The sequence below is a fragment of the Stigmatopora nigra genome, chromosome 20 (genome assembly GCF_051989575.1).
Source record: "Stigmatopora nigra isolate UIUO_SnigA chromosome 20, RoL_Snig_1.1, whole genome shotgun sequence".
Taxonomy (NCBI): Eukaryota; Metazoa; Chordata; class Actinopteri; order Syngnathiformes; family Syngnathidae; genus Stigmatopora; species Stigmatopora nigra.
The window spans coordinates 10225547-10251471 of NC_135527.1; the positions used below are offsets into that span (position 1 = coordinate 10225547).

The window sequence follows — 25925 nt, forward strand, 5'->3', positions numbered from 1 at the left end:
CTGGCATGAGCGCTCCCTGGTGGATGGGCAGCAAACCAAGTTCAAATTCAAATTTTACACCCCCCCCCCTCCCCATTTTTTTTTTTATTTTTTTTTACAAAGTATAGTTGGTGCTGGGTGCGTCGCTGTCATGCCATTCCAGCACACACCTGAACCGCTGTGCGTGTGTCATGTAGCCTGACAAACGAGTTTGGCACAATAGCCCGGCAACCAAAGGACGTCATAACAACAGAATTTCCACTGGCCTCGTCGTGCTTCTTCCTCCACGCCGTCACTTTCATGTCGTGGTTCCGTACTTTGACGCTCTGCGGAGGGGGCGCGACATCGCCCACCTGGCGGCGCCGGCTATTTGTGCTCTGTCCAGTCCTTAGGGGGAATCGGGGTGGGGGGGGATTCCGAGTTGTCTAACCGCGACTCGGACTAAAATGAGGCGTTGACGGAGCGGGTTCGGTTAGAGAAGAGCAATTGTTCTGCTCTCTCGCTTCCTGGTTTGCTCCCAATCTCCGTCACTCACGTCACCGGCCTTTGGGACTCTGGTCCGCCCGCCTGCTCCGCTCCGGGTCACTTTAGTGACAAAGACTTTTGTTTTCTTACCCGTCGGGCCAACGGGTGAGGAGAACTGGATTCCCGCCAACGGGTGAGGAGAATCGGATTCCCACTTTGCCTAATCTGACCGCTTTCCGCAGGAGCGCCTCGGCGGCGGCGGGGCGGAGGGGTGCTGAAGGTGCGGCCCCAAAGAGGAGCGCGGGCTCCACGCCCCATCCGGAATGGATGCCTTTGAACTGGGCGACGTGGCCAGCCAAACGCCCGAGCCCTGGGAGACGGTGGACGTGGAAAACGGCAGCAGCACGGGTTCCACCGCCGCCGCCACCGCCTCTGGCGGAAACTGGAACGAGCCCAGCTCCCCGGGAAAGAGCGGCCCCGTTTCTCCCGTGGAACTTTGTGATCGCCGTCAGTCTGGCGGAGGAGCCAAAAAGCCAGCGTCTTCCAAGCGTGGCGGCAAAGTCCGCGAGGGAGACGACGACGATGGCGAGAGCCTCCGGTCCGCCGGCGGCGGCGGCGTGGCCCACACCGTCGGATGCTGCTTCCGCTCCGTGCACAGGGGAAGTCTGCGCTGCGTGGAGGAGACGCCGGCCATGTTGGCGGGACTGGTGCTCTCTCTGGCCTTCTGCGTGGCCATCGTGGTCCTCATCCCCACCACGGGAAGGGTGAGAACCGTCGGTGGCGGCGGTGGCGGGGCCAAAGCGTCCGCCGGGCCCGGCCCATAGCGCCTCTATCCCTCCCCCCCCCTACAGAATCTGCTGGTCCACGTGGGGGCTCTGTCGGTGGCGTGCGTGGTCCTGTGTCTGAGCGCCGGCCTGCTGACGTGCCTGCCCTGGCTGGCCACCGTCAGGCGTTGCGCCGGGGCCCTGGCCCTCTTTGTCTGGGGGACGCTCTACGTCACCGCCGTCGTCTTTGTCTTCACGGGTGGACCCGTCAGCACCTGGGAGCAGGTGGGTGGGACGCTGTGGTCCAAGCGTGCTCTGTCCCTTGGGTCGGCGCCAAGCGCCCGCTCGGTCTCTTCTCCTCCACAGGTGGCCTTCTTCCTCTTCCTGTCCCTGAGCGTGTACACCGTGCTGCCCCTCTCGCTGGCCTGGGCTCTCATGGTGGGGATTTGGAGCAGCGTGACGCACATTGTCATGGTCGGGGCGTACGTCCCGCTAACCAGTCCGGAGACCCCGGACTTGGCGGTACAGGTGGGGTTGGGCCGCCCTCTTTATTTTCTTTCTCTCTCTCTCTTTCTTTCTTTCTTTCTTTCGTCCTTCTTGGTTTGTTCCCTCTTGAAGCCCCAGTGGGCGCCTTTCCGCCCGACAGCTGGTGGCAAACGCCTTCCTCTTCCTGTGCGTGAACGGCGTCGGGGCTTTCCACCTGTGGACTAGCCAGCACGATCTCAGGCTCTCCAAGCAGAAGAGGGAGGAGTTCAGCGCCATCCGCTCCCGTTTGGAAATCCGCAAATATCAGCAGGTGGGCTCCGGCCGGCCGGCCCCGGAAGCCCGGTCTCCCGGCGGCGGCCGCTCTAGCGCCTCCCCTTTTTCCTTTTCCCGGCAACAGGAGCGGCTCCTGCTGTCGGTCCTGCCGCGCTACATCGCCAGGGCGCTCAAGTCGGAGGTGATCGAGAGACTGAGCGGGAGCAAGGGCAAGGGCAGGGACCCCGTCGGCTTCCGCAACTTCCACAGCCTCTACGTCCGGCAGCACAAAGACGTCAGGTGAACCTGGCTCTGCGCCGGCCGGCCGGCTCTCTCTCTCTTTCTCTCTCTCTCACTCACCGCCTCCTCCGCGTCCCTTTGCTCCCCGCCAGCATTCTCTACGCGGACATTGTGGGCTTCACAAAGTTGGCCGGCAGCTGCTCGCCAGAAGAGCTGGTGGCCGTCCTCAACAGGCTCTTTGGCCGCTTCGACGACATCGCCAAGGTAACGGGAACGGGTGGGGGGGAGCGCCGCGGTGGCGTGGGACCCGGGCGGGTGGAGGGGAACGCCGTCACCGCCGAGCCCTTTGACTCCACAGAAGAACGGATGCCTCCGCATCAAAATCTTGGGCGACTGTTACTACTGCGTGTCGGGTCTGCCCGAGCCCATCCCCGCGCACGCCCGCAACTGCGTCCAGATGGGCTTGGAAATGTGCACCGCCATCAGGTGAGCTCATTGGTCGGGCGTCACGGCTGGCGGGCGTTCCCTCTCCAGCCACGATTCCGTCCCCCCCCCCCCCCCCCCCCCCAGTAAACTACGAGAGGCCACGGGAGTGGAGATCGGCATGCGGGTGGGCGTTCACACGGGGAACGTTCTCTCCGGGGTGATCGGCCTGCAGAAATGGCAGTACGACGTGTGGTCGCACGACGTGACCACGGCCAATCGCATGGAGTCGGGAGGCGTTCCCGGGTGAGAGCGCCGGAATCCACGGGGTGGCGTCTCTCACGCCTCCGCCCACTCCCACTCCCACGCCTCCCTTCCCTTCTTCCAGGCGAGTCCACATCACCGAGGAGACCCTGCGACACTTGAACGGGGCGTACCGAGTGGAGGACGGCCACGGCGAGAGTCGCCAGCCCCTCTTGAAGGGCCGGCAGACCTACCTGGTGCTGGACCCCCACCACTCGGACGCCCGGCGCCAAAGAGCTCAGACGGTGAGCGCTCGTACGTCCCGGCCCCAGCTTGCCGCCACCTTTTGGCCGGAGGAAAGGCAAACGGGGCGGCCGCTTTTTGCTTCCAGGGCAAGCCGGCGGGCGGCGTGGAGAACAGGTGGCCGCAGCGGGCTTCCATGCGCATGACTCAGTACCTCAAGTCGTGGCAGAACATCCGGCCTTTCGCCGACCTCGGCCGGCCCGGAGAGAAGATGGACGGCGTGGGGCTGGCCGAGGGGCGCCCGTCGTCGGCCGTACGTCCGCCCGTGGCGCCGCGCGCCAACGACCCCATTTCTCGCCCTTGTGCTAAACGCCACCCGTGGTCTCCGCAGGGGGGGCCTCCCGGTGACGGCGGCAACCCTTCCTGGTAAGAAAAGCGGGCGCTCCGGCCCATAACCGGACCATCTCCTCAAAGGACGTTAGCTGGCCAAGAATACCAAAATTGTGCCCGGCGGCACGAAAGGAGTGTCGCCCCTTCTCCCCACCGACGTTTCTTCTCCTTTCCCGTCGCAGCTTTGTCGTGGATCACGGCGTGAGGGGATCGCTGGACACGGCGGACATGGCGGGGTAAGTTGGAGGTGGCGCCGGGGTGGGGGTAAGGGACGGGAACGCTCTCTCTCTCTCTCTCTCTGTCTCATCGGCCTCGTTTGGGCGGCGGCAGGAGCGGGGCCAAGCGGCTGGACTGCCTGACCTTGTTGTTCAACGACGTGCGGCTGGAGAAGCAGGTAGGCCGGCTGGAGGGCGACGTGCCGGCGGGAACTGGGCCCTGATCTTTGCCTTCCGTCCGGCGCCGTGTCTCAGTTTCGCTTGTCGGAGGCCAGAGGCGTGCACCACTCCATGAGCTGCCTGGCTTTGGTCTTTGTCACCCTTTTTGCCGTGCAGATGCTGGTGTCTGACAAGTGAGTGGCCGTCGTCGTCGCCGCCGTCGTCGCCGTCGTCGTCGCCGTCGTCGTCGCCGCCGTCTTTAAATTATTGGAACCACCCCGAACAGGAACTTTGAATTGGCCGTTTCCTACAGCGCCACCTTCCCCGTGCTGGTGATTCTCTTGTCCGTGGCCTTCTGCGGCAACTCGCGGGTAAGCGGGCCGGCGCGCTCCGACGAGAGCGGTCGCCGAGGATTGACCGTTTCCCCGTTGTTTTTTTTTGTTGTTGCCTGTTGTTGTTGAAGAAATGGTCTTCCAAGTTGGCGCCTCGCGTGCAGCGCACGTCGGGACCGCCTGGAAGCGGCGGCGGCGGCGGCGGGGCCAGGGCGGCGCTGCGGCTCTTTGTCGTTGGCCTGAGTGTGCTGATCACGCTGCTCATGGCCATCCTCAATTTTGTGAGCCTTGACAGCCGAGCGAGTGCCAGACGGAGCAGGCTTTGTAGAGCTTCCGAAAGACAAGCTTTCTTGTCCCGCAGGTCTTTGTCCCGGGCAACAACTGCACCCGCATCGACGACAGGAGCGCGCTGGAGGCTCTCAAGCTGTATACGGTGCCGGTGAGCGGGGGGGGTCGCCCGTGGGCGGCCGCCGAGAGAGAGAGAGACGGTTAAACCTGGAGCCCGCCCCCACGCTTTGCCGTTGCAGTACTACCTGTACTGCTGCCTGCTGGCCATGCTGGGAGTCACCGTCTTTGTCAGCATCTGTCTGTCGGTGAAGGCCTTGCTCCTCACGCTGGCCGTGGTGGTCTACCTGGCCCTCTTCCTCCACGTCTACGCCAACCGCTCTTCCTGCCTCGTCAGCTTGCTGTACAACAACACCGCCAGGTGGGCCGAGGAGGGAGGGGGGGAGGTTCCCGCCACCGCCGCCGCCGCTTTGGCTTCCCACTTTCCCACTCTGACCCGACGCTTCTTTTCAGTCCCGGCGTGCTGAAGGACCCTCAGATCATGGCCGGCGTTTGGTTGGTCATCTTCTACGTCGTCTGCCTGATCCTGGCTAGACGGGTGCGTCCAACGAAAGACGGATCCCGCCCCCTCGAAAGGCTTTTTTTTTTTTCCTTCTTCTTTTCTTTCCCCGATTTATTTTTTCTTTTTTCTTGTCGCACCAGGACGAGCTGGGCTGCCGCGTGGACTTCCTTTTGGAGCACTGTTTTGAGCTGGAACAAGAGGAGATGGAGACGGTGGAGAACGTCAACAAGCTCCTCCTCCAGAACGTGCTGCCGCTCCACGTGGCCTCCTTCTTTATGGGCAAAACGGTCCGCAACCAGGTAGCGGCCCGCCGTCTCCGAGGCGGGCAATCTCCCCGGGCCCGGCCCGACCCGCCGCCATGTCTTTTTTTGTTTTTTTTTGGGGGGGGACCCAGGACCTGTACAGCCAGTCGTACGAGTGCGTGTGCATCATGTTTGCCTCCGTGCCCCAGTTTAAGGAATTTTACAGCGAGAGCAGCTTCAACCGAGACGGCCTGGAATGCCTGCGTTTCCTCAACGAGATCATCGCCGACTTTGACGAGGTGGGCCCGACTTGTCCGTGGGGTTGACCTTTCTCTCCGTCCGTCGTCCGTCCCGGTTCCCTCTCCGTCCTGACGGTACCGTTTTAACTTCAGCTGCTGTCCAAGCCCAAGTTTTCCTCGGTGGAGAAGATCAAGACCATCGGCAGCACGTACATGGCGGCGGCCGGGCTGGCGCGATCGGCAGAGTGCGACCAGGTAAGCTGGGGGGGGGGGGACGGGTTGTCGGCTCAGGCTCTGACCGAACCCTTGGCAGAAGTGCGACGCGTCTTACGCTCACGTGCGCGCCATGGTGGAGTTTGCCATGGCTCTCATGAACAAACTGGAACTCATCAACACGCACTCTTTCAACAACTTCAAACTGCGAATCGGTGAGAGTCGGCGTACATAAAAAAAACAAAACAAATAAATTGTCCCCAAATCGCAATGGCACTAATCCGTAGCATTTTTCAGGCATCAATCAGGGCCCGGTCATCGCCGGTGTCATCGGCGCTCTCAAACCGCAGTATGACATTTGGGGCAACTCTGTCAACGTGGCGAGCAGGATGGACAGCACGGGAGTACTGGACCGGATCCAGGTGGGTCCCCGGCGGATCCCTGGCCAGACGCCGCCTCCCCCCGGCACCCACTCAAGCGCCCCGCTTCCGTCGGCGCAGGTGACGGAGGAGACGGCCCGGGCGGTCCAAAGCGTGGGCTACGGAGTCACCCTTCGAGGAGTGGTCCACGTCAAGGGCAAAGGGGAGCTAACCACCTACTTTGTCAACACCGAGGCGTCTTCCCCGCCCTTCTGACGGCCGCCACGCCTGCGTCTTCCGCGGCGGACCACGCAAAATCCAATGGGTGGAATGCCGGTGCTAAATGGCGCCTGCGTCTGTTTGCCCGGATGAAAGGCCAAAATATCTTTTGGACTTGGATTTGGTATGCGCCAGCCAGAGCCAGAGCCAGGAAAATGGCCCAGTCACCACCGGTTGGCAAACACGGACGTCCCGCCAGTCGCCCAAAACAGGTGACCTTTGGCGGCGTATCCGGGTCGGGGCGCCGTCAAACGTGGCCGTCCCCCGAAAAGCCGATGTTTCTCTTGTATGGCCGCCTGTATAGTTTGTGTTCTTTTTAAGCGTTGGATGTTGCGCAAAGGCTATTTATGAAGAAGGAAAATAAACACAGGGCTTGTCGTCTTGATTTGAATATACTTTTTCCTCTTCAAAATGTCCTCGGTTTGACCGGCAGAGACGACGGGCAGATTCGAAGGCCGCCCATTGCCCGTGTGTTCGTTCATCCGGCCCGCATCCATATTGTCAAATTTTCAAATGTATTCCCATGTCATTCTTGCCCGGGACTTGCTCCAGCACCACCTAGCCTCCTCTCACGCTTACGGAAGACGAAGCAAGGCGTGGTGCAAACGCTGACGTTTGAGCTGATTGGCTGCGCAACTTTGGGAACTTTTGATTGGTTGCCTCGCTGTGGGTTTGGCCACTTCCGGGTTTAGCCTTCACTCTTCGTGTTTGTTGTGACTTTCTGACTGCCTTCTTACCTACCTGCCTGACTGCCTACCTGCCTACCTGCCTGACTGCCCGCCTGCCTGCCTGCCGAGTGTCGAAACTTTCGAGTGGGTAAGTGGCTGCTGGAAAAGTATTTGACGCGCCTCTGACGAACACGAGCCGCCTTTTCGTTGACTTTTTAAAGCTCCCTCTTGAATCTGAGTTACGAGTGTTGAGATGGTTTTGTTTTGACACGACCGCGGAGAGAAATCGTCGAAAAGCAGTTTCCGTCCTTCCTTCCTTCCTTCTTTCCTCCTTTGCCTTTCTTCCCTTGTGGCTTTCTCTCCCCGAGCGCAGGTACGAGCGACGGACGGCAAATATGTCGGGCGCCCACGAGTCGCGGAGGAAAGGACGCTCCCCGCTCTTCTTCTTGCTCTCGGCGGACCAAAAGGTGGAGATCCCTTCCGAAAGTGCCGTGGTCGTGCCGCGGGGGTCCATGTGCTCGCGCAGACGCAGTCATGACAGCAGAGGGGACCTTCTCACGGTCGAGGTAGGTAGGTAGGTAGGAAGGAGGGAGGTTTGGGAAGGAAGGAGGATGAGAAGAAAAAGAAGAAAAAAAAAGAATCCAGTCTGTCTGTCGTGGTGGCTTGGGTTGCTTCCTCTCGCGGATTCCTTCCATATCAAACAGAAAGATCTTTTCTATGTCATTAAAAGAACAAGGCTAACCAAACCCAATGACCGATCCACGACGTGTCCTCTCCTCAGGTGCTGGAACGCGGACTCCTTCTGGAAGTGGACCCAAAGTGTCTGGTCCGAGTTCCAGCGGGCTGCCTTGGCTTTTTGGAACCTTTAGAACCCGAGGTTCGCCTGGAACAACTGAGTGAGTAAAAGGTCAAAGCGGCAAGCTTTCATCCTTAGCCTGCCGTATACGTTTTGGACTCTGGGTGAGTTGGAGTATTGGATTGATTTGATTTTATTCCTGATGCCCCATTCCCCTTTGCCCCATTCCCCTTTGCCCCATTCCCCAGGCAATCCCGAGAAGCTGCTGGACTTGGCCAACTCTGTTCCCGGTACGCCCCTGTGGGTCCAAATGGGCCCCACGGACGACCTGGCCCCGGCCGAACTCAAATACGTGGGCCCGCTGGCGCCGGGCAGCCGACCGCGCTATTTTGGGGTGCAACTCCAGGTAAAGTGGCGCCGGGAGAGGAAGCGGGAGATTGACCCGGCGGGAGTCGTACGCCGGAGATTGCCCCGACCGCTCACGCACCCAAATGGCCCGCAGGGCTCGGCGGCGGGGAAAGGCCACGGCTCGGGCAATGGGCTTTTCAGCTGCCCCGAGGACTGCGCCGCCTTCTTGCCGCTCAGCCTGGTCCGCCTCCGTCACTGGACCGGCGAGGGGGAGCCCGACGTCCCGGACAGAGAAGCGGCGCGCTCTCACCGCCGCGCCGCGGCACCCCGCCCCCGTGATGGCGGCAACGGCGAGGGTGGAAACGTCCACCTGCCTCAGTCCGCCCTTCCCGCTCGCTCTCTGCCCGAGGCGCCCGGGGCGCCCGCTCCACGGCCTCGCTGGCGGCCGCCCTTCCAGGTGGGCCAGCGGGTCAGCGCCTCGCTGGACGACGGCTCCGTCTGCGGCGGGGAGGTGCGTTTCTGCGGCCCGCTGTCCCGAAGCTCGTCCGGGGTCCACGTGGGAGTCTTGCTGGTCAGTCCTCGCCCGCCCGAGAAGAAAAAAAAAAAAAAGCGCGGCTCATTTGCGCCTGTGCCGGTGGGTGGGGCCTCCCCAAGGACGCGCCGGTGGGCGATTGGAACGGCTGTCACAGGGGAGAGAGACTGTGCCAGATGCCCACGGCTTATGGAAAGCTACTGTCTGCCAGCAGGGTGTCCCCAGGTAGATGGGCGCCGGTCCCGGTCCGCCAAAGGCCGGCCTTTGGCCGTCCCTCGCCCGTGGCATTTCTCATCCCCATGGCCCTTGGCGTCCAATGCAGAGTTCCAGCCTCGCGCCCAAGTTGTGAAAGCCTCCACCAAGACTTTACCAGCGGCGGCCGTCGCAGTCGACAATGCCAGAGAGGTCGACGGCGCCGCCACCGGTGCCGGAGAGGCCGGCAGCGGCGCCAGAGAGGGCCCGGCCTCGCCGCCCGCCTCCAAGGTGGCCCTGTTACCCCCTGGCCAAAAAGCCGCCAAGCCTCTCCCTCCTCTCCCGCCGCCAAAGGTGCTCCACAATCCCCAGCCTCCGCTGTCCCCGTTGTCCCCGTTATCCCCGCTGTCGGCGTCGTCTCCGCTGTACCCGCCGGCGCCATTGCCGCCATTGCCGCCGCCCAAACCCGGCGACCTGGCGGCGGCGGCGGCCGCGCAGCTTCCGGCGGGCACGGGGCGCTCGGCACTGGAGGCGGGGCGGGCCACGGACGAGGGCCAAGCCCTGGAGGTGGGCTCCTTGGTAGAAGTGGACGACGCGCCGTACTATGGCGTGATCCGCTGGATGGGACACGTGGATGGCATTTGGGAGGTGATGGCGGGTATTGAGCTGGTAATTCCCCCCCACCCCAAGCCCTCACCGGCCGACTGTCGTAGAAATCTCAGCCGCCGGGGCCCAAGGTGATTCCGGGCCGGCCTTTTCCCCCGTCCAGGAGGAAGAGGTGTCGACGGCCGGCGACGGCACGTACGACGGCGAGCGCTACTTCCACTGCCCGCCCAACAAAGGTTCCTTCGTCCAGCTGCGTCGCTGTCGGCGGGATTCCAGATTCCCCGCTCCCGAAGCCCGCGTCAATCAGGTGGCGCGCTGCAACTCCATAGGTAAAGGAGGTGGTGGTTCAGGGGAGGAGGTGGTGGCGGGCACGCGGAACGTTGAGCGACGCTGGTCTTTGGCAGCTTTCGCCGGGTGGAACAGCGAGCGCGTGGAGGACGACACCCTGCCGGCGGAAGGCCAGGCGGCCGAACAACTCTACGGGGGCTGGAAGAAAGGCATCCAGGGTCACCTCAACTCCTGCTATCTGGACGCCACGCTGTTCAGGTGGGGAGACGGCCAGGCCCGGCGAGGCGGCGTCTCACGCGGCGTTTTTCTCAACCCCCCCCCTCCCCCCAGCCTCTTCTCCTGCTGCGGTTCGGCCGACTGGCTGCTGTTTCAGCCCCCCGCCGAGAACGCTTCCGGCCAAGCTCAGAAGCTGCTGCGCTGCGAGATCGTCAACCCCTTGCGCAGGTGGGGCCGCCGTGGCGCCGCGGTCCAGCGCCGTCCCTCCGAGCGACCGTCCCCCCCCCACTTCCCAGGGACGGCTACGTGTGCGCCAGCAAGACCATGGCCTTGAGGCGGCTGTTGGAATCCACCTACGGAGACGCCAGCTTCACCAACCAGGAGAAAGGTAGGCCCGGCGGAGCAGGCATCCGTTGTTGTTGTTTGGGCGCCAGCAATGGCGCCGCGCCTTTCCGGTCCGTCCAGATCCGGAGGAGTTTCTCAACAAGCTCTTCCTGCTCCTCGGCGTGGAGCCGCTCCTCAAGATCAGGTGAGGACGGCGCCGCCCCGCTCTGTCATTTGTCTTTGTCCCGGCCACTGAAAGACTAGCGCGGTGCGCCCAGGTCGCTGTTGCAGAAGCCGCAGGAGTGTCACCTCTACCAGCTGTTCCCGCCTCACGTCCCACCCCCCGCCGCCTCCGCCCCGCTCTCGCCGCCCCCGCCGCTCTCGCCGCTCTCGCCGCCCTCGCCGCTCTTCAGCCCCATGAGGGTGGCCAGCGTCCAGACCTTGCTGGAGTCCTCCTTCCTCCACTCCGGACTCAAGTTGGCCGAGGTGAGCGTAGAGGAGGCGGACTGGAGTCTGGGCGGGGCCCATATTCGCCAAATTCCCCCCCCCCCCAGGCCCCGTCCTGCCTCCTGCTGCTCATGCCCCGCTTCGGCAAGGAGTTCAAGATGTTCGATGTCATCTTGCCCACCCTCAGCCTGGATATCACAGACCTGCAGGACGACGGTGAGCGTCCGCCGCCGGGTGCGGAGGGGCTTTGTGGCTATTGGGATGTTTATCTTTGAAACCTTTTGCCCCCCCCAACCCCCCCCCCCCTCCCTCTCCCCCTCCCATTCAGCTTTTCGCCAATGCAGCATCTGTCAAGCCCTGGCCCGGTGGGAGTGCCCCGAGTGCTACCGAGACGGGGACATCACGCCGGGACGCCTCAAGCAGTACTGCGCCATCTGCAACTCTCAGGTAGGCCGGTCCGGACGGGCCCGCCGCCGGCCTCGGGCTTTCCCCTCTCTCAAAGGCCGGCCTCGCCGTCCCTCAAGGTTCACAGTCACAGGAAGCGAACGTGGCACTCCCCGCTGCAAATCGGCGTCCCCGAGAGGACGTGGAGCGGCCCGCTGGACTCGGCGCGCGAGCACATGCCTCTGTTTGCCGTGACGTGCATCGAGACCAGCCATTACGTCAGCTTCGTCAAACACGGCCCCGCCGCCTCCGATTGGCTCTTCTTCGACAGCATGGCCGACCGGCAAGGTGAGGCCGCGCCGCGCCGGGTCGGGCCGGGTCGGGCCGGCCCACCTTTTTTTCCCCTCCGTCCGTCGACCCCGGACATCCGTCTTTCCGTCCAGGAGGCGAGAACGGCTTCAACGTCCCCCTGGTGAGGCCGTGTCCGGAGGTGGGCCGCTACCTGGGCATGTCGGAGGAAGAGCTGAGCCGCCTGGACCCGCTGTCCTTCCCGGAGCGCGCCCGCCGTCTGCTGTGCGACGCTTACATGTGTCTGTACCACAACCCCAACCTCAGCCTCTACAAGTGACCGCCGGCGCGACCGCCGGCGCGACCGCCAGCGCCAGCACGAGCACGACAAACAACCTCCGGAGCATGCTGATTTGTCACAATTTCCTTCGCACCGACGTCCGACGACGATGGCGACTTTCCCCCTCGCGCTTTGCACTAAGACTGGTCGGCCTCGACGTCCCAACCGGGACTCTTCCGCGGGTGGGCTTGTGCCCGATTAAAATGGATCAATTCATCAATAAATTAGGAATTTGTCAACGTTCCTTTGCTGCCGGTAAATTGAAGGAGAAATCCTTGAAAAGGATCGGACGTCTCTCTTGGCGATCAGCCGCCCGTCGTCGTACTTCTGCACCAACGCCACAGGAGGGCGTCGTGCGTCATTAAGCAACCGACGAGCGGCACCATTGCAGCGTCACAACCGGCGAAGAAGTCCTGCCGACTCTCGTTGTTTTCAGCTGCGCTTCGCTCATCTTTTTTTGTTTTGTTTTTTGCCTTTGATTCCCAAGGTAAGCATTTGCTAATAATCGGTGTCATTTCATGGATTGTTCGGTCTTTGAACGAAGCTTTAGGAGGACCACTGTGTCTTATTTCTCGGGCGTTTGTTGCGGGTTTTGGCAGTGAGCTGCTAGCGACCAAGCTAGTTGCTAGTTGTGACACGAACGAAAATAATGAGACAAAAAAAGCAAGAGACAACCGATCTGGTCCGGTGAAACGGGTTGAATTCATTTTGGCTTGGCTGTCCATTTTGGGGTACACGTTCAGGTGATTTCCATTCGTGTTTAATGAACGAGGAAGCCAAGGCAATGTTTTTCATGGATCTTATTTTGTCCCGGCAGGTCCGCACTTCTCGGTGGCGATGGCATCTCCGGGGGCACAAGCGTTGTCCACCAGAGGCGCTGGCGCCGGCGCCAGGAGGATGAAGTGGGCTCTGGAGCTCGGCGTGGGCAACAGCCGGTGGGTGCGACAGCCGCCGCTCGATCGATCCATCGATCGGGACCAGCTTGGCCCCCCCGTGACGTCGCCTCCCCCCCCCCCTCCCCCTCCAGGTGTCGCAGCGACCGGCAGGGCGGCCAGGGAGACGTCCTCTACCCCGTGGGCTATTCGGACAAGGCCATCCCCGACGCCGGCATCCAGGAGACGGACAAGAACCTGGTGGAGAAGGTGAGCTCGCGTTTGGACGCCCGGCCCTGGCCGGCGAATTCGCCAACGCACGGGCGTGCTCGCTTCCGCAGCGCTGCTGGGACGTGGCCCTGGGACCGCTCAAGCAGATCCCCATGAACCTGTTCATCATGTACATGTCGGGCAACACCATCTCCATCTTCCCCATCATGATGGTGTGCATGATGGCTTGGAGGCCCATCCAGGCGCTGATGTCCATGTCGGCAAGTGAGAGAAGCTTTTGGCTTTTAGGGGGCCGAATAAAGAAAGAAAAAAAAAAGTCTAACCCCCCCCCCCCATCATCTGTCTGGGACAGCTTTCAAGCTGCTGGAAAGCTCTAGTCAGCAGTGGCTTCAGGGACTGGTCTACCTGGTGGGCAACCTGCTGGGCTCGGCGCTGGCCATCTACAAGTGCCAATCCATGGGGCTGCTGCCCACGCACTCGTCCGACTGGCTGGCCTTCATCGAGCCTCCTCAGGTAGCCGGCGTTTTGGCCGTGGCCTCTGCCCGGGACCGCTCTGGGGGAAAAAAAGGGGGAAAAAAAAGACGCCTAACCCTAACCCGTTCCCCTCAGAGGATGGAGATGATGGGCGGAGGCATGGTGCTGTGAAGCGGACGGCGCCGTGAAGGGGACGGCGCCGTGAAGACCACTGTGCCGGCCGGGGAGAGGACGGCCTTCTGAGCGCCGCCATCGCATTGGCTTCTTGGTGTACTTGTAGTTTTGGCACAACGCCAGCGTCAATAAAGAGACGGCCTCTTTTCGGCCAATGTCGCCCCTCTTTGAGCCGGCGTCGGGTGTCGGTCCGCTCCAAACGCAAGCGGCGACTGTGTGCCGATAGCCAAATTTCCCCCTTTGCGGGCGGGCTGGCGTCTTTTGCTGGAAAGTGCCCCACGGGGCGACCAATGTTTATGCTTTGCCTCCTCCTCCTCCTCGGTTAGCCAGCTACGTCACGAGCGAACCGGTCGGACCGTGGCGGAAGGGGGCGTGCCTCGCCTACACTAGTCGCAGGTGCCTCCTCCCCTCACCTCAAGTCGCCCGACAGGCCGACAGGCAGGCAGGCAGCCGTCGGTCCGTCCGTCGGTCCATTCATCCGTCGCCATGAACGAGCTGGACAATCCCTTCTTCCACCGGGTCAAAATGAGCACTTTCCTAAGGCTTCGGGTGAGTCGTCTGGGGGCCCTTTTGCAAATGCACACCGGAAGGCAATTAAGCATGAAAACAATGCCAACGCTGGTTTCGTTGTCCTCCCCCCTAAAACCAAGCATAGGTGGGTCGTTTTTGGGGGATTGGCAACACTGGTTTCAAGTTTCCAAATGGTCTTGGAAGTGATTTGAATGAAAGTATTCCCCGGGTTGGAAGAACTATTTGAGCACTTTGTTTTTTGGGCCGCCACCGACGGCGCTCCACCTCTTATCCGTTTGAAGGGAAGGTGGCCAACAGAGAGTCACGCCGGCTTATATTTGTCCAGACCGGTAGTCACAGCGTCGAGGTGGCCTTTTTTTCTTCTTCTTCTTGTGAACTCGGCGGCTAGCTTTCTACGCATTGCCAGCTAGTTTTATCGGGGAATTTTCCACTCCGGCGTTGGATGGATGGATTGATTTTTGTTTTTTTCCCACGGCGGTCAGGGCCTGGTCCTGGGCTGCTTGCTGTTCCCCGTGCGGGTGGTCCTGGTGCTCCTGTTCCTGCTGCTCATGTGGCCCCTGGCCCGCCTGCACCTGGCCGGCCTGTCGGCGGAAGAGCGGCGGCGGCGGCCCGTGGCGGGCTGGCGCCGCCGCCTCTTCCCTCCCGCCATCCGCCTGCTGAGCCGGGCCGTCTTCTTCTGGCTGGGTTTCGTCTGGCTGCGGGTCAAAGGTCGGAAGGCCCGCCTGGAGGAAGCCCCCGTGCTGGTGGCGGCGCCCCACAGCACCTTTCTGGACATGCTGGTTTTGTGTCCCACCGGGCTGCCCACCGTGGTGTCGCGCTCGGAGAACACCCGGCTGCCCGTCATCGGAGGTATGGCCTGTCGCTTTATTTTATTTATTTATTTATTCATTCATTCTGTCGTCCCCCCCCCCCGGTCCATCCACTTTTTCCGTTGACTTTTGTGCTTTGGTTGTCAGCGCTGCTAGAGTTCAACCAGTCGGTGCTGGTGAGCAGGAAGGATCCGGATTCCAGGAAGAAGGCGGTGGCCCAGCTGACGCAGAGACTGACTTCCAACGGCTCCTGGCCTCAGGTAAGCGCCCTGGAAAGTTCCACCGCTCCATCCTTCTCCCCCTCCTCCGCCCGCGTCCATTTGTCCAATGGTCGGCCAGATGCTCATGTTTCCGGAGGGCACCACCACCAACGGCAGCGTTCTGATCAAGTTCAAACCCGGTGAGGATGCTTTCCGGCCTACCCACTTTGGCTTTGGCTCCTTGCTTGTTTGTTTGTTTTTCCTCTGGAATGAGAGGCACCAAGAGAGAAGGCGTGGCATCCCGTCTGACTGGATTTAACATCTCTCTTTCTGTCTCAGGCGCTTTCCTCTGCGGCGTGCCGGTCCAACCGGTCCTGTTGCGTTACCCCAACAAAGTGGTGAGCCAAAAGCCGTCCGTCCCCTCCCTTCATTTCCAACCCGTAAGGCGCGCCCCTCCATTTGCAAGTCGGCCCGCCCGCCCGCCCGCGTGGCGGCATTTTCTCACGCACGCGCACAAAAGCCCGTCTCTTTCGAGTAGTATCGGGTCGGTGGCCACGGGGGCCATCCTCCCCGACCACGGTTTTCAAGCTCCGTTTTTCTTTGGCGGCAGGATACGGTGCGATGGTCGTACAAAGGGACCACGTGGTGAGTCAGGCCGACCCGGCCCGGCCGCTCGGAGCTCCCCCTTGACGTTTGTCCTCCCGACAGGTTGGGGGCGCTGTGGCACACCGCCTCCCAGCTCTACACCAACATGACGGTTGAGGTGAGGCAATTCTTTTTTTTTTTTTTTTCCACCCCCTTTCCCCGAGGGTGAGAGATATTTCTATTGGAGTACGAAGCGCGTGGCTTTTCTGGGCCCGTGACTTAAGCGTCACCCCCCCCCCCCCCCCCCCTTCAGTTCCTTCCGGTCTACGAGCCTTCGGCGGAGGAAAAGAGCAACCCCCAGCTGTACGCTGACAACGTGCAAAAGACCATGGCAGAGTGAGGCGCGCCCGTTGACGGCGTTTGACGTGCCACCCGCCAGCGGGAGACACTCGACCCACGGCGCCTTCCAATCCTTCCCAGGGCCCTGGGCATCCCCGCCACGGACTACGTGATGCAAGGCGGCGTGCCCGTCCGAAAAGAGAGCGGCCTCTCCCTTCCGTTGCTGTCGCCCGGCGGGGAGGCGCTCGCCCTGCTGCGCCGAGCCGGGTAGGAAGGTCGCCGTCGCCATCGCCGGGTAGTCGGGTCGCCGTCGCCATCGCCGGGTAGTCGGGTCGCCGTCGCCATCGCCGGGTAGTAGGGTCGCCGTCGCCCATCCCGCCCACCTACGTTTGCCCAACCTACCGGTTACCCCCCCGTCAGGGTGGGAGCCGCACCAGTGGAGACGGCGCTGGACGCCATTTTGGACAGGTGTCAGAGTGGCTCAGCGCTGATTGGAGCCCAAGAGCTGGCCGCGGTGTTGGCACCGGCGGAGCCACGCGTGGCCATGGCCCTGTGCGGGCTCTACTCGCAGGTACGGCCAGAGAGCTTCCGCTTGTCCTCATTTTGACAGCTTTTTCCTTTAGTTTTATTGTCTTATTATCTTTTTTTTTTTTCCAGGAGCAAAGGGTGGATCTCCGGCAAATCTACCTAAACGCGGCCGCCCACTCGGGCCTGGTCGACACGCGCTCTCTTCTTCGGACGGCGTTCAATGTCAGTGGAGTGCCGGCTGGTTTGTTTTGAATTCTTTGTGCACCAACGGTGTGTTTTGAAGGACTAAATCTTTTTTCTATCAGTTGTTTGACAGCGATGGGACGGGAAATCTGAGTGGCCAGGAGCTGTCCGACCTGATGGGGGCGCTGCTGGGCATCCGTCAGCATCACACTGAACAGCTCTATTCTGAGATGGCCAGCGGTGGCCGGTTAAATCAAGGTAACTCAATGCAAGCTTAAAAAGGGCCAAAAATGGAATTGTTGTTGAGTTTATTTTTGCCACGTGGTCCTTTTTTTTTTTTTTTTATAGATGATTTAGTCAGAGGCTTGACTAGCCACGCCATCTACGGCCAAGTGCTGCGCCGGCACCTGCGGCCCGATGCCGGGCCCGATGCCGGGCCCGATGCCGGGCCCGACGGGGCCACACGGAGCTCGTTGGCCGAGCACAATACGAGCTTGCCCAACGGCAACAAGAAAGTCATATGAAAATAGACGAGCGCTTTAATAAGAGCCAGCAAACAAAGACACTTTAGAGCAGAGGTTCTTCTAACAAATTCTACCACTGTATTTTTCCCCCTCGACGGTGTAGCCTGCATTTTTTTTTTCACCTGTGAATATTCCGAGCACGAATGTATATTTTATGACTCGCGCGTTGACCATGGCTTTATTCATATTTAAATGACGTAGATTGTATTAAGTTTGGTGTAAAATAAGAGCTTTAAGTTTGAATAAACAGGGTTTATGTCAACCTCGATATAGAAACGTATATCGCTGAATATATAAACGAAAATGTCCCATTCTTGCAACCAAACAATGGAATGATAAAAGTAGATCTGTCTTTTTTTTTTTAATACGTTTGTTTTTTATTGTACGCTGCCAAATTGCGTGTTGGTTGTGTTTGGGAGACGCTATAAAGTCCAGTAGATAGACGGGGAACATTTCGAAGAAGCAAAGTGTGCGTGCGTGTGTTTGCCCGCGATCTTCTCCCGAATGGCATCGCATCGTACTGGGAAATGCTGACGAAGGTGAGCGCCGATGGGTGCTCTCGGCTTTAAAACATCTAGGCAAGTCTACATGATCTCTAAAGGCTGCAGTGGAGGGAGACGGTGTCCGGGAACGTACAAACGAGTCCTTTGGCTTCCTGGCTGGACGACAAGGAAAAAAAAATCTCAGGAGAGGATTGCTCGAGGGATCGGACACCCCCGCCCCCCCTCCCGTCCCAACTCCCCTCCAGCCACCCCGGCAGCACTCTCTCCTCCCAGCTGTACGAAGGGTCCGACGCCCAAGCGGAGGCGGGCCTCCCCGAGCCGGGTGAGTACTCGAGCGACGCGCGACGGTCTTTATGCGTCACGGCGTTTGACAGTTCCGCTCGGCGCGTTGCATTGCGGGCTAGTCGGCTAACGTCCGTTTTCCAGGCAGGCAGGTGAGCGCGCTTATCGACTTCTCTCCAAGTGGCCCCTTGGCCGCTTCTTCATTTGGTCGGCTAAATGTGGGTGGGATTGGGCTTTTGAAATGGGTGGTGTCTTTTGGTGTTTCGGTCCCGGCAGGTCCCCAAATGTCGCCGTCTACTCGAGGAGGCTGCAAGCCTATCATTTTCTTTCCTTTCCTAAACCTTCGCTTCCTTTCCTTTCATTTCATTTCCTCTCCTTTCTCTTCTTTTCACGTCCAGTCGTCCTAAAGACGCACGCACGGGCAGCCGTCGCGACGTCGCCCCTCAAACATTCTTCTCATTAGTGCGTTCAAAGTCCACACCGGGACTCGATCGGGACTCGCCAATTGTCCACATTGGCAATGTGTCTGTGCTCCGTTTCACCAACTACGATACTGACGGCTTCAGACGTCCACTCCATTCGTTGGCTACACGGCAATGGTAGTGACCGATGGGCATTCGCCCAGCCAGTCCAGCCAGTCCAGCCAGTCCAGCCAGTTGAAAAGGAGTTGGACGTCTATCGCTGTCCACGGCAGGAAATGAGACGGAGACACAAGATCACAAGGAAGACCATTTTGGATCGGAGGACATAAATACCTATGTGTGCTGTTGTTGTTGTTTTTTTTAGGTCATCGGAACCCTGTTTTAATGCCTTTCTTTATCTCCGCCCCTTTTGTGACCCCACCCCTTCATCGGCCGCTCCCACCAGTGCACCAAAATCCAGATCCTTGGGCCGTACCGGGAATGCCCCGACCCCGGACCGTGAGCATGCCTCCGTGGAGAACGGCCACTGGGAAACAAGTCAACGCGCCTCCCCCCGTCTTTGCCCTGCCCGCCAGCGTCAGCTAAGCTCCCTTGGCCCGCAGCGCGCCCGCTAGCCTTGGGCCTCCCCCGGTACCCCGGCCCCCCGGCCCCCCCTCGGAGCACTAAAGGATCTGGCCATGACTTCGGTCCGCTTCACCGTGACCCCCACCAAGGCGGAGGACCACCCGGGGCTGTCGGACGCCTCGCCCGAAACGGGCTCCGGCGCCCGGGTGCGCTTCGGCTCCCGGGAGAGCGTCGGTCGGAGCGAGCCGCCCGGCGACCCGTCGGCGGGCGGCGGGACGGAAAGCCCCGAGCGCAGTAGTAACGCCGAGCAAGGTGAGGAGAATAATCCCCCGGCCGCCGCGCTAATCCGGAATGCATATTACAAGAAGGTAAGTGGATATTGATCGGCCGTGGCTTAAGCGCCGCGCCACACTCTGGAGCCGGCCGGCCGGCCGGCGGTGGATGGACGGTAGAGCCCGGCAAATAGCCCGGGCCACCCCGAGACCCCCACTCACCGGAACCAGCAGCACCACCACCACCCGCCAGCGTCTCTCTCTGCCCCGCAGGAGACGGCAACTCCAAGCTCTCCAACGTGTACATCAACAACAGCCACGGCGCGGACGACGACGACGACTTCTACGACAGGAACTTGGCTTTGTTTGAGGTGAGCGTGGCCACGAGGGAGGGGGCTCGGCGGGGGCGGGGGCTCGGCGGGGGCGGGGGCTCCGGCTCGGCGGAGGCTCCGGCCCTTGGCGCCGACCCACGCCTCTCCTGGCCCCCTCGCAGGAGGAGATGGACACTCGGCCCAAGGTCTCGTCGCTGCTCAGTCGGCTGGCCAACTACACCAACCTGATGCAGGGCGCCAGAGAGCGCGAGGAAGCCGAGAGCGACGGCGACAAGAAGAAGAAGAAGAAGAACGCCCAGGTAGCGCCGTCTTTTCCGGGAGGGCCGGTCGTGGGGTCCAGCCTCGGGCTGGGGGCCCGCCCGGGAGGCCGGCCCGTCATAACGGAGGCTCCCGTCTGTTCCCACGCCACCTGCGCAGTCGGCGGCCATGGGGACCTTCATGGGCGTCTACCTGCCGTGCCTACAGAACATCTTTGGCGTCATCCTCTTCCTGCGCTTGACCTGGGTGGTGGGCACCGCCGGCGTCTTGCAGGGACTCTGCATCGTCTTCATCTGCTGCTGCTGCGTGAGTGGCGCCCGACGCCGTCCCGGCGCCCGCCCGACGCCGTCCTCGCGGACAAAGCGCCCGTCTCACTCACTGTGGCTCTCGCTTTCATCAGACCACGCTGACCGCCATCTCCATGAGTGCCATTGCCACCAACGGAGTGGTCCCAGGTACCCACCCCCTCGTCCTGACCAAAAGTTGTTTTGTCCTCCACGGCGTGGTGGATTTGAATGAGCCACTCCTCCCGTCCCCCAGCCGGAGGCTCCTATTTCATGATCAGCCGCTCTCTGGGCCCCGAATTTGGCGGGGCGGTGGGGCTGTGCTTCTACCTGGGTACCACCTTCGCTGGAGCCATGTACATACTGGGAGCCGTGGAGATTCTACTGGTGGGTGGTCCGTCCGTCCGTCCGTCCGTCCGTCGGCCCCAAATCTGTTTCTTCCTGGGCAAAAGTCTGCCTTTCCCGCTCCTCCAGATGTACATGGCGCCGGAAGCGGCCATCTTTGCCGCCAAGGGCCTGGAGGGCGAGGCCGCGGCCATGTTGAATAACATGCGAGTCTACGGCTCCGTCTGCCTCCTGCTCATGTGCTTGCTGGTCTTTGTGGGCGTCAAGTACGTCAACAAGCTGGCCTCCGTCTTCTTGGCCTGCGTCATCATCTCCATCGTCTCCATCTACGTGGGCGCGCTGGTTTCCGCCTTTAAGCCACCCGACTTTTCGTACGTAGCCCGGAGCGGCCAACCCCCCGCCGTCTCCCCCACCCGCCTTCTATTTCCAGGAAGCGCCCCCGCCGTCTCCCCCACCCAGCCTTCTATTTCCAGCCCGCACCCAAGCTAGCACGTACGCCCCCCCGGTCTCCGCAGGGTTTGCATGCTGGGAAACCGAACGGTCAACGGCCACGACGTGCTCGACGACCTCTGCGCCAAGACCGTCGCCCTCGCCGCCAACGCCACTCTTCCCGCCGGTACGTGGGCGCGGAGCACTCTTTTTGGCCCGCCCCGGCTCAACGTCTCCTCACCAGACGGGGACAACACCACGGCGGAGCCGGGCCCGGAATGGACTCCCGCCCCGGCGGGGCCCACCCCCGAATGGAGTCCCGCCACCCCGACGGTCAGAACCACGTACCTGTGGAGTCGCTTCTGCCAGAGCGCCGATCTCAACGCCTCCTGCGACGACTACTTTGCCTCCCACGACCTCTCCCGGATCCGAGGCATCCCCGGTCTGGCCAGCGGCATCATCGGCGGTACGGTGGCGCCGGCGGGCGTCTCGGAGACGTGGTCTCGGCCCGGCCCCCGACCCCCGGGCGACCTTTCCCCTCTTGGCCGGCAGAGAACCTGTGGAGCTCGTATCTTGGCAAAGGAGACGTGGTGGAGAAAGGTTCCCTGGGCTCGGCCCCGGGAGCCAAGGCGGCGTCCACGCGGCAGCCCTACGTCTTTGCCGACATCGGCACCTCTTTCACTTTGCTGGTGGGCATCTTCTTCCCCTCGGTGACGGGTGAGTCGCTTCTTCCGGGGGCGTCCCTCGAGCTTCCTCCCGAGGCGGCGCGACACGAGCAGCGCGACACGAGCGCCGCGACACGAGCAGCGCGACACGAGCGCCGCGACACGAGCGCCGCCTCGCCCCGAGCGCCGCGACACGAGCGCCGCCTCGCCCCGAGCCGATCTTCACCCCAACATTAACGAAGCGCTCTCCCCAGGGATCATGGCCGGTTCCAACCGCTCGGGGGACCTGAAAGACGCTCAGCGCTCCATCCCCATCGGGACCATCCTGGCCATCCTCACCACCTCCCTTGTCTGTATCCTTTTGGCGTGGACGTGGACGGACGGACGGTGGCACCCCCGGAATGGGAACGCCTCCTTTGCCTTTTGCAGCAGTCCCGCTAATGACCAGCTGCCTTTTCCTGAGCCCCCGCCGCCTAGACCTAAGCACGGTGGTTTTATTCGGCGCCTGCATCGACGGCGCCGTCCTCCGAGACAAGTGAGTTTGGCGCGTTCCGGCGGCGGCGGCGACGGGACGGCGGCTCACCCGGGCTTTCCCCGCAGGTTCGGAGACTCGGTCCGAGGCAACCTGGTGGTGGGCACGCTGGCCTGGCCGAGCCCCTGGCTCATCGTGGCGGGCTCCTTCTTCTCTACGTGCGGCGCCGGGCTCCAGTCGCTGACTGGCGCTCCCAGACTTCTGCAGGCCATCGCCAAGGACAACATCGTCCCTTTCCTCCGGGTTCGGACCCGTCGCTTGGCCTCGTGGCTCGCTCGCTCGCTAGATGAAGACGCGCCTTACGTGTCTTACCGGTCAGGTGTTCGGTCACGGCAAGGCCAACGGCGAGCCCACCTGGGCCCTGTTGCTGACGGCGTTGATCGCGGAGCTGGGAATCCTGATGGCCTCTCTGGACCTGGTGGCTCCCATTCTGACCATGTGAGATTTCCCCCGGCGCCCCGGTTGCCATCGCCGTCTGGGGGCGCCCACCTTCCTATCGGCTTTGTCCAGGTTCTTCCTGATGTGCTACCTGTTTGTCAACCTGGCCTGCGCCCTGCAAACCCTCCTGAGGACCCCCAACTGGAGGCCTCGCTTCTCCTATTACCACTGGTGGGTCTGGGTGCCGTCGTGGGGGGCGGCGGCCGCGCCTCTTCCGCTCCTCCTACCTATTGTGCGCCTTTTTTAAGGAGCCTGTCGTTTTTGGGGATGAGCATCTGCCTGGCGCTCATGTTCATCTCCTCCTGGTACTATGCCATCGTGGCCATCGTGATTGCGGGCATGATCTACAAGTACATCGAGTACCACGGGTAAGGTGGGGGCGGGGCGCTTCCCAGTTTCCGCTCCCGCTCCCGCTCCCGGTCCCGGTCCCGGTCCTTTTGTTTCCAGTGAAGTGGCAAGCCACGGAGCCGCCATCTAGCGCGCTCTCCGTCTGTTACAGAGCAGAAAAAGAGTGGGGAGACGGGATCCGCGGTCTGTCGCTCAGCGCCGCCCGCTACGCCCTGTTGCGGCTGGAGGAAGGCCCGCCGCACACCAAGAACTGGAGGTACGCCCCTCCTCTCCCGTGAGGTCGGGAGCGTGACCGCGACGAGGCCGGGTTCCGTCTGAACGCCTCCATCCATCCATCCATCCATCCCTCCCTCCCTCCCTCCCTCCCTCCAAAAGGCCTCAGCTGCTAGTTTTACTGAAACTGGACGAGGACGCGCACGTCAAGTCTCCGCGCCTGCTGACCTTTGCTAGCCAGCTGAAGGCGGGCAAAGGCCTGACCATCGTGGGCACCGTGGTTCCGGGCAACTTCCTCCAAAGCTACGGGGAGGCGTTGGCGGCAGAACAGGTCAGATTGAGTGAGAGAGAGAGAGAGAGTGAGCGCACTATTGCTAAATGTCCTGCCGCTCCCCCAGACCCTGAAACTCCTCATGGACAAGGAACGGGTCAAGGGTTTCTGCCAGTGCATCGTGGCGCAGAAAGCGCGGGAAGGCATCAGTCACATGATCCAGTCCAGCGGCCTGGGTGGGATGAAGCCCAACACGGTGGTGATGGGATGGCCTCACGCCTGGCGGCAGAGCGAGGACCCGCAGTCCTGGAAGACCTTCATCCGTGAGCCTGCTCCCGGTCCCGCCCGAGCGGTGGCCGCGCCGCGCACGTGTCCTCCTCTTCCTCCTCCTCCTCCTCCGCCGCCACCGCGCACGTACCGTCGGTAACCCGCCGTTTCCTTCTCCCGTCCCCGCCCCCAGACACGGTGCGCGTCACCACTGCCGCCCACCTGGCCCTGCTGGTGCCCAAGAACATCTCCCTGTTCCCCAGCAACAGCGAGCCGTGCACCGAAGGTTACGTGGACGTGTGGTGGATCGTGCACGACGGCGGCATGCTGATGCTGCTGCCCTTCCTGCTGCGCCAGCACAAGGTGGGCCCGCGGCCAGGCCAGGCGCGCCGAGCGGACTGACGTGAAAATGGCCGGCAAAATGGCCGGCCTGTGCCCGGAACAGGTGTGGCGCAAGTGCGGGATGCGCATCTTCACCGTGGCCCAGATGGAGGACAATTCCATCCAGATGAAGAAGGATCTGGCAACGTTCCTCTATCACTTGCGCATCCAGGCTGAAGTGGAAGTTGTGGAGATGGTAAGCCCCCGCCGCCGCCACCGCCGCCGCCGCTCAAAAGGTCACCATGGTATAACGCAAAGCCATGACCTCCTTCTCCGATCAGCACAACAGCGACATCAGCGCGTATACTTACGAGAGGACCCTCATGATGGAGCAGAGGTCTCAGATGCTCCGCCAGATGCGTCTGTCCAAATCGGACCGGGAGCGGGAGGTGAGGACCCGAGGGGAGGGGGGGGGGGGGGGGGGGGGGGGGTCGAGTCGCCCGCTCGGCTACAATCCTTGAAATGTCCGCTTCCTTCTCCTGTCGCCAGCGGACTCGTCAGCGGGTTCGCTGGAGTTTTGACGACGTGAGTTTTGATAGAAAACGGCCGGCCTCGACCAAACCCTAACCCCCCCCGCCGCCGTTCCCAGTAGTCATCTGTAGAGTGGGCTTTTGTCGGAGAGAACCCAGTAAAAGATTTGACGCTAGCCGGGTCTTGGCCTTAGGCTGACCCTGAGCGCCCCCCCCCCCCCCCCACACACACACACTAACCCATTTTCCCTTAGGCGCAGCTGGTCAAGGATCGCAACTCCATGTTGCGGCTGACCAGCATCGGCTCCGACGAGGAAGACGACGCGGAGGGTGCGGAGCGGGACCAGCCGTCGGTGGCGGCGGCGGCAACGGCGGCGGCGGGCGGGGACGGGCCCTCGTCCGAGCGCCACCGCCGCGTTCAAATGACCTGGACCAAAGAGAAGGCGTCGCAGTACCGGGCCGCTCACTCTGGATGCGCCACGCCCGAGGGCTTCAGGGACATGCTCAGCATGCGGCCGTGAGTCCCCGAGCGCAATCCAGAGCCACCCGTCGGCGCGGCGTCTCGTCGGAGCGCGCGGAGGAGCGCTTGGCGCGCCACCCTGGCCTCCTCCGGCGTTGCCACCGTGGTCTCCTCCGGCGTTGCCACCGGCCTTTTGAATCCTTCTTTCCTTGCGTTCAGAGACCACTCCAACGTCAGGAGGATGCACACGGCCGTCAAGCTCAACGAAGTCATCGTCAACAAATCCCACGACGCCCGGGTGGTCCTGCTCAACATGCCGGGACCGCCCAAGAACCCCGAGGGAGAAGAGAACTGTATCCTTGACTGGGAGAAAAGCCTTCCGATGCATCCAATTTGTGGCTTTGCCTGGCCTCGACTCGCCGTGCAGACATGGAGTTCCTGGAGGTTCTGACGGAGGGTCTGGAGCGCGTTCTGCTGGTCCGAGGCGGAGGGAGCGAAGTCATCACCATCTATTCCTGACGACAAACGACCAGACGGTCTCCTGGAAGTGAGGGCGGGACTTGCAGGGGATTTGCAGGGGACTGGAGGGGAGGGTTTTCCGCTGCCGCCGCCGCCGCCGCCGCCAAGTGACTGGAGGGGAGGTTTTCCCCTGCCGCCACCGCCACTGCATGTAACACTCAAAGCAACCTGGCTTGTCACTCATCGTCATTGTTTCGTCATCACGCACGGGCGCGTACCTTTCCATTCCACTGTCGTGGGGCTGCAAGAATGAACGAGTGAGTGAGTGAGTGAGTGAGTGAGTGAGTGAGTGAGTGAGTGAGTGAGTGAGTGAGTGAGTGAGTGAGTGAGTGAGTGAGTGAGTGAGTGAGTGGGTGAGCGAGCGGGCGGGCGAGTGAGTGAGTGGGTGAGCGGGCGGGCGAGTGAGTGAGTGAATGGGGTG

General features: G+C 61.9%; 5 protein-coding genes across 9 annotated transcripts; all 5 read left to right on the plus strand.

Moving 5' to 3' along the window:
- Positions 1-113: 113 nt before the first annotated feature.
- LOC144213737 (adenylate cyclase type 4) lies at positions 114-6755 on the plus strand. The gene is made up of 26 exons (XM_077742315.1): positions 114-609; positions 687-1208; positions 1296-1493; positions 1575-1736; positions 1855-2004; positions 2092-2246; positions 2339-2450; positions 2545-2672; positions 2757-2915; positions 2998-3157; positions 3244-3408; positions 3487-3521; positions 3668-3721; positions 3816-3879; positions 3956-4053; positions 4146-4230; positions 4323-4472; positions 4553-4630; positions 4719-4897; positions 4990-5074; positions 5179-5337; positions 5433-5579; positions 5673-5774; positions 5833-5947; positions 6030-6154; positions 6233-6755. The coding sequence occupies exons 2-26, from the start codon at positions 768-770 to the stop codon at positions 6365-6367; spliced, it is 3441 nt and encodes a 1146-aa protein (XP_077598441.1). The 5' UTR covers positions 114-609; positions 687-767; the 3' UTR covers positions 6368-6755.
- A 296-nt stretch (positions 6756-7051) lies between these two features.
- cyld3 (cylindromatosis (turban tumor syndrome) 3) lies at positions 7052-12023 on the plus strand. The gene is made up of 17 exons (XM_077742316.1): positions 7052-7186; positions 7412-7604; positions 7820-7934; positions 8083-8240; positions 8337-8753; positions 8837-8939; positions 9037-9575; positions 9676-9841; positions 9917-10058; positions 10131-10244; positions 10313-10404; positions 10482-10545; positions 10619-10826; positions 10895-11003; positions 11116-11234; positions 11312-11519; positions 11615-12023. Exons 2-17 carry the CDS (start codon positions 7434-7436, stop codon positions 11797-11799), a joined length of 2910 nt encoding a protein of 969 aa, XP_077598442.1. The 5' UTR covers positions 7052-7186; positions 7412-7433; the 3' UTR covers positions 11800-12023.
- A 125-nt stretch (positions 12024-12148) lies between these two features.
- emc4 (ER membrane protein complex subunit 4) lies at positions 12149-13705 on the plus strand. The gene is made up of 6 exons (XM_077742338.1): positions 12149-12286; positions 12617-12734; positions 12827-12941; positions 13013-13166; positions 13255-13415; positions 13512-13705. Exons 2-6 carry the CDS (start codon positions 12637-12639, stop codon positions 13545-13547), a joined length of 564 nt encoding a protein of 187 aa, XP_077598464.1. The 5' UTR covers positions 12149-12286; positions 12617-12636; the 3' UTR covers positions 13548-13705.
- A 164-nt stretch (positions 13706-13869) lies between these two features.
- On the plus strand, positions 13870-17517 carry lpcat4 (lysophosphatidylcholine acyltransferase 4). Its single transcript, XM_077742326.1, has 13 exons — positions 13870-14099; positions 14564-14930; positions 15038-15150; positions 15230-15290; positions 15430-15488; positions 15701-15735; positions 15799-15853; positions 15989-16071; positions 16156-16281; positions 16435-16585; positions 16672-16764; positions 16848-16983; positions 17074-17517. The coding sequence occupies exons 1-13, from the start codon at positions 14037-14039 to the stop codon at positions 17247-17249; spliced, it is 1518 nt and encodes a 505-aa protein (XP_077598452.1). The 5' UTR covers positions 13870-14036; the 3' UTR covers positions 17250-17517.
- Positions 17518-17864: 347 nt separating this feature from the next.
- On the plus strand, positions 17865-25802 carry slc12a6 (solute carrier family 12 member 6). 5 transcript variants are annotated; one of them, XM_077742312.1, is made up of 27 exons: positions 18096-18186; positions 18902-19332; positions 19566-19663; positions 19786-19923; positions 20042-20188; positions 20283-20337; positions 20423-20553; positions 20641-20882; positions 21027-21127; positions 21185-21406; positions 21493-21657; positions 21860-21958; positions 22083-22140; positions 22206-22380; positions 22457-22575; positions 22648-22746; positions 22824-22943; positions 23075-23179; positions 23299-23467; positions 23535-23730; positions 23868-24037; positions 24120-24251; positions 24337-24444; positions 24545-24580; positions 24780-25042; positions 25205-25338; positions 25413-25594. In XM_077742312.1, exons 2-27 carry the CDS (start codon positions 19134-19136, stop codon positions 25502-25504), a joined length of 3573 nt encoding a protein of 1190 aa, XP_077598438.1. In that variant the 5' UTR covers positions 18096-18186; positions 18902-19133; the 3' UTR covers positions 25505-25594. The 5 variants fall into 5 exon arrangements, with proteins under 5 accessions (XP_077598437.1, XP_077598438.1, XP_077598439.1 ...); XM_077742313.1 differs by lacking the exons at positions 25205-25338; positions 25413-25594 and adding an exon at positions 25601-25802 and having other exon boundaries at positions 24780-24871; XM_077742311.1 differs by lacking the exons at positions 18096-18186; positions 24545-24580 and adding an exon at positions 17865-18074 and having other exon boundaries at positions 21027-21406.
- The last annotated feature ends 123 nt before the right edge of the window (positions 25803-25925 follow it).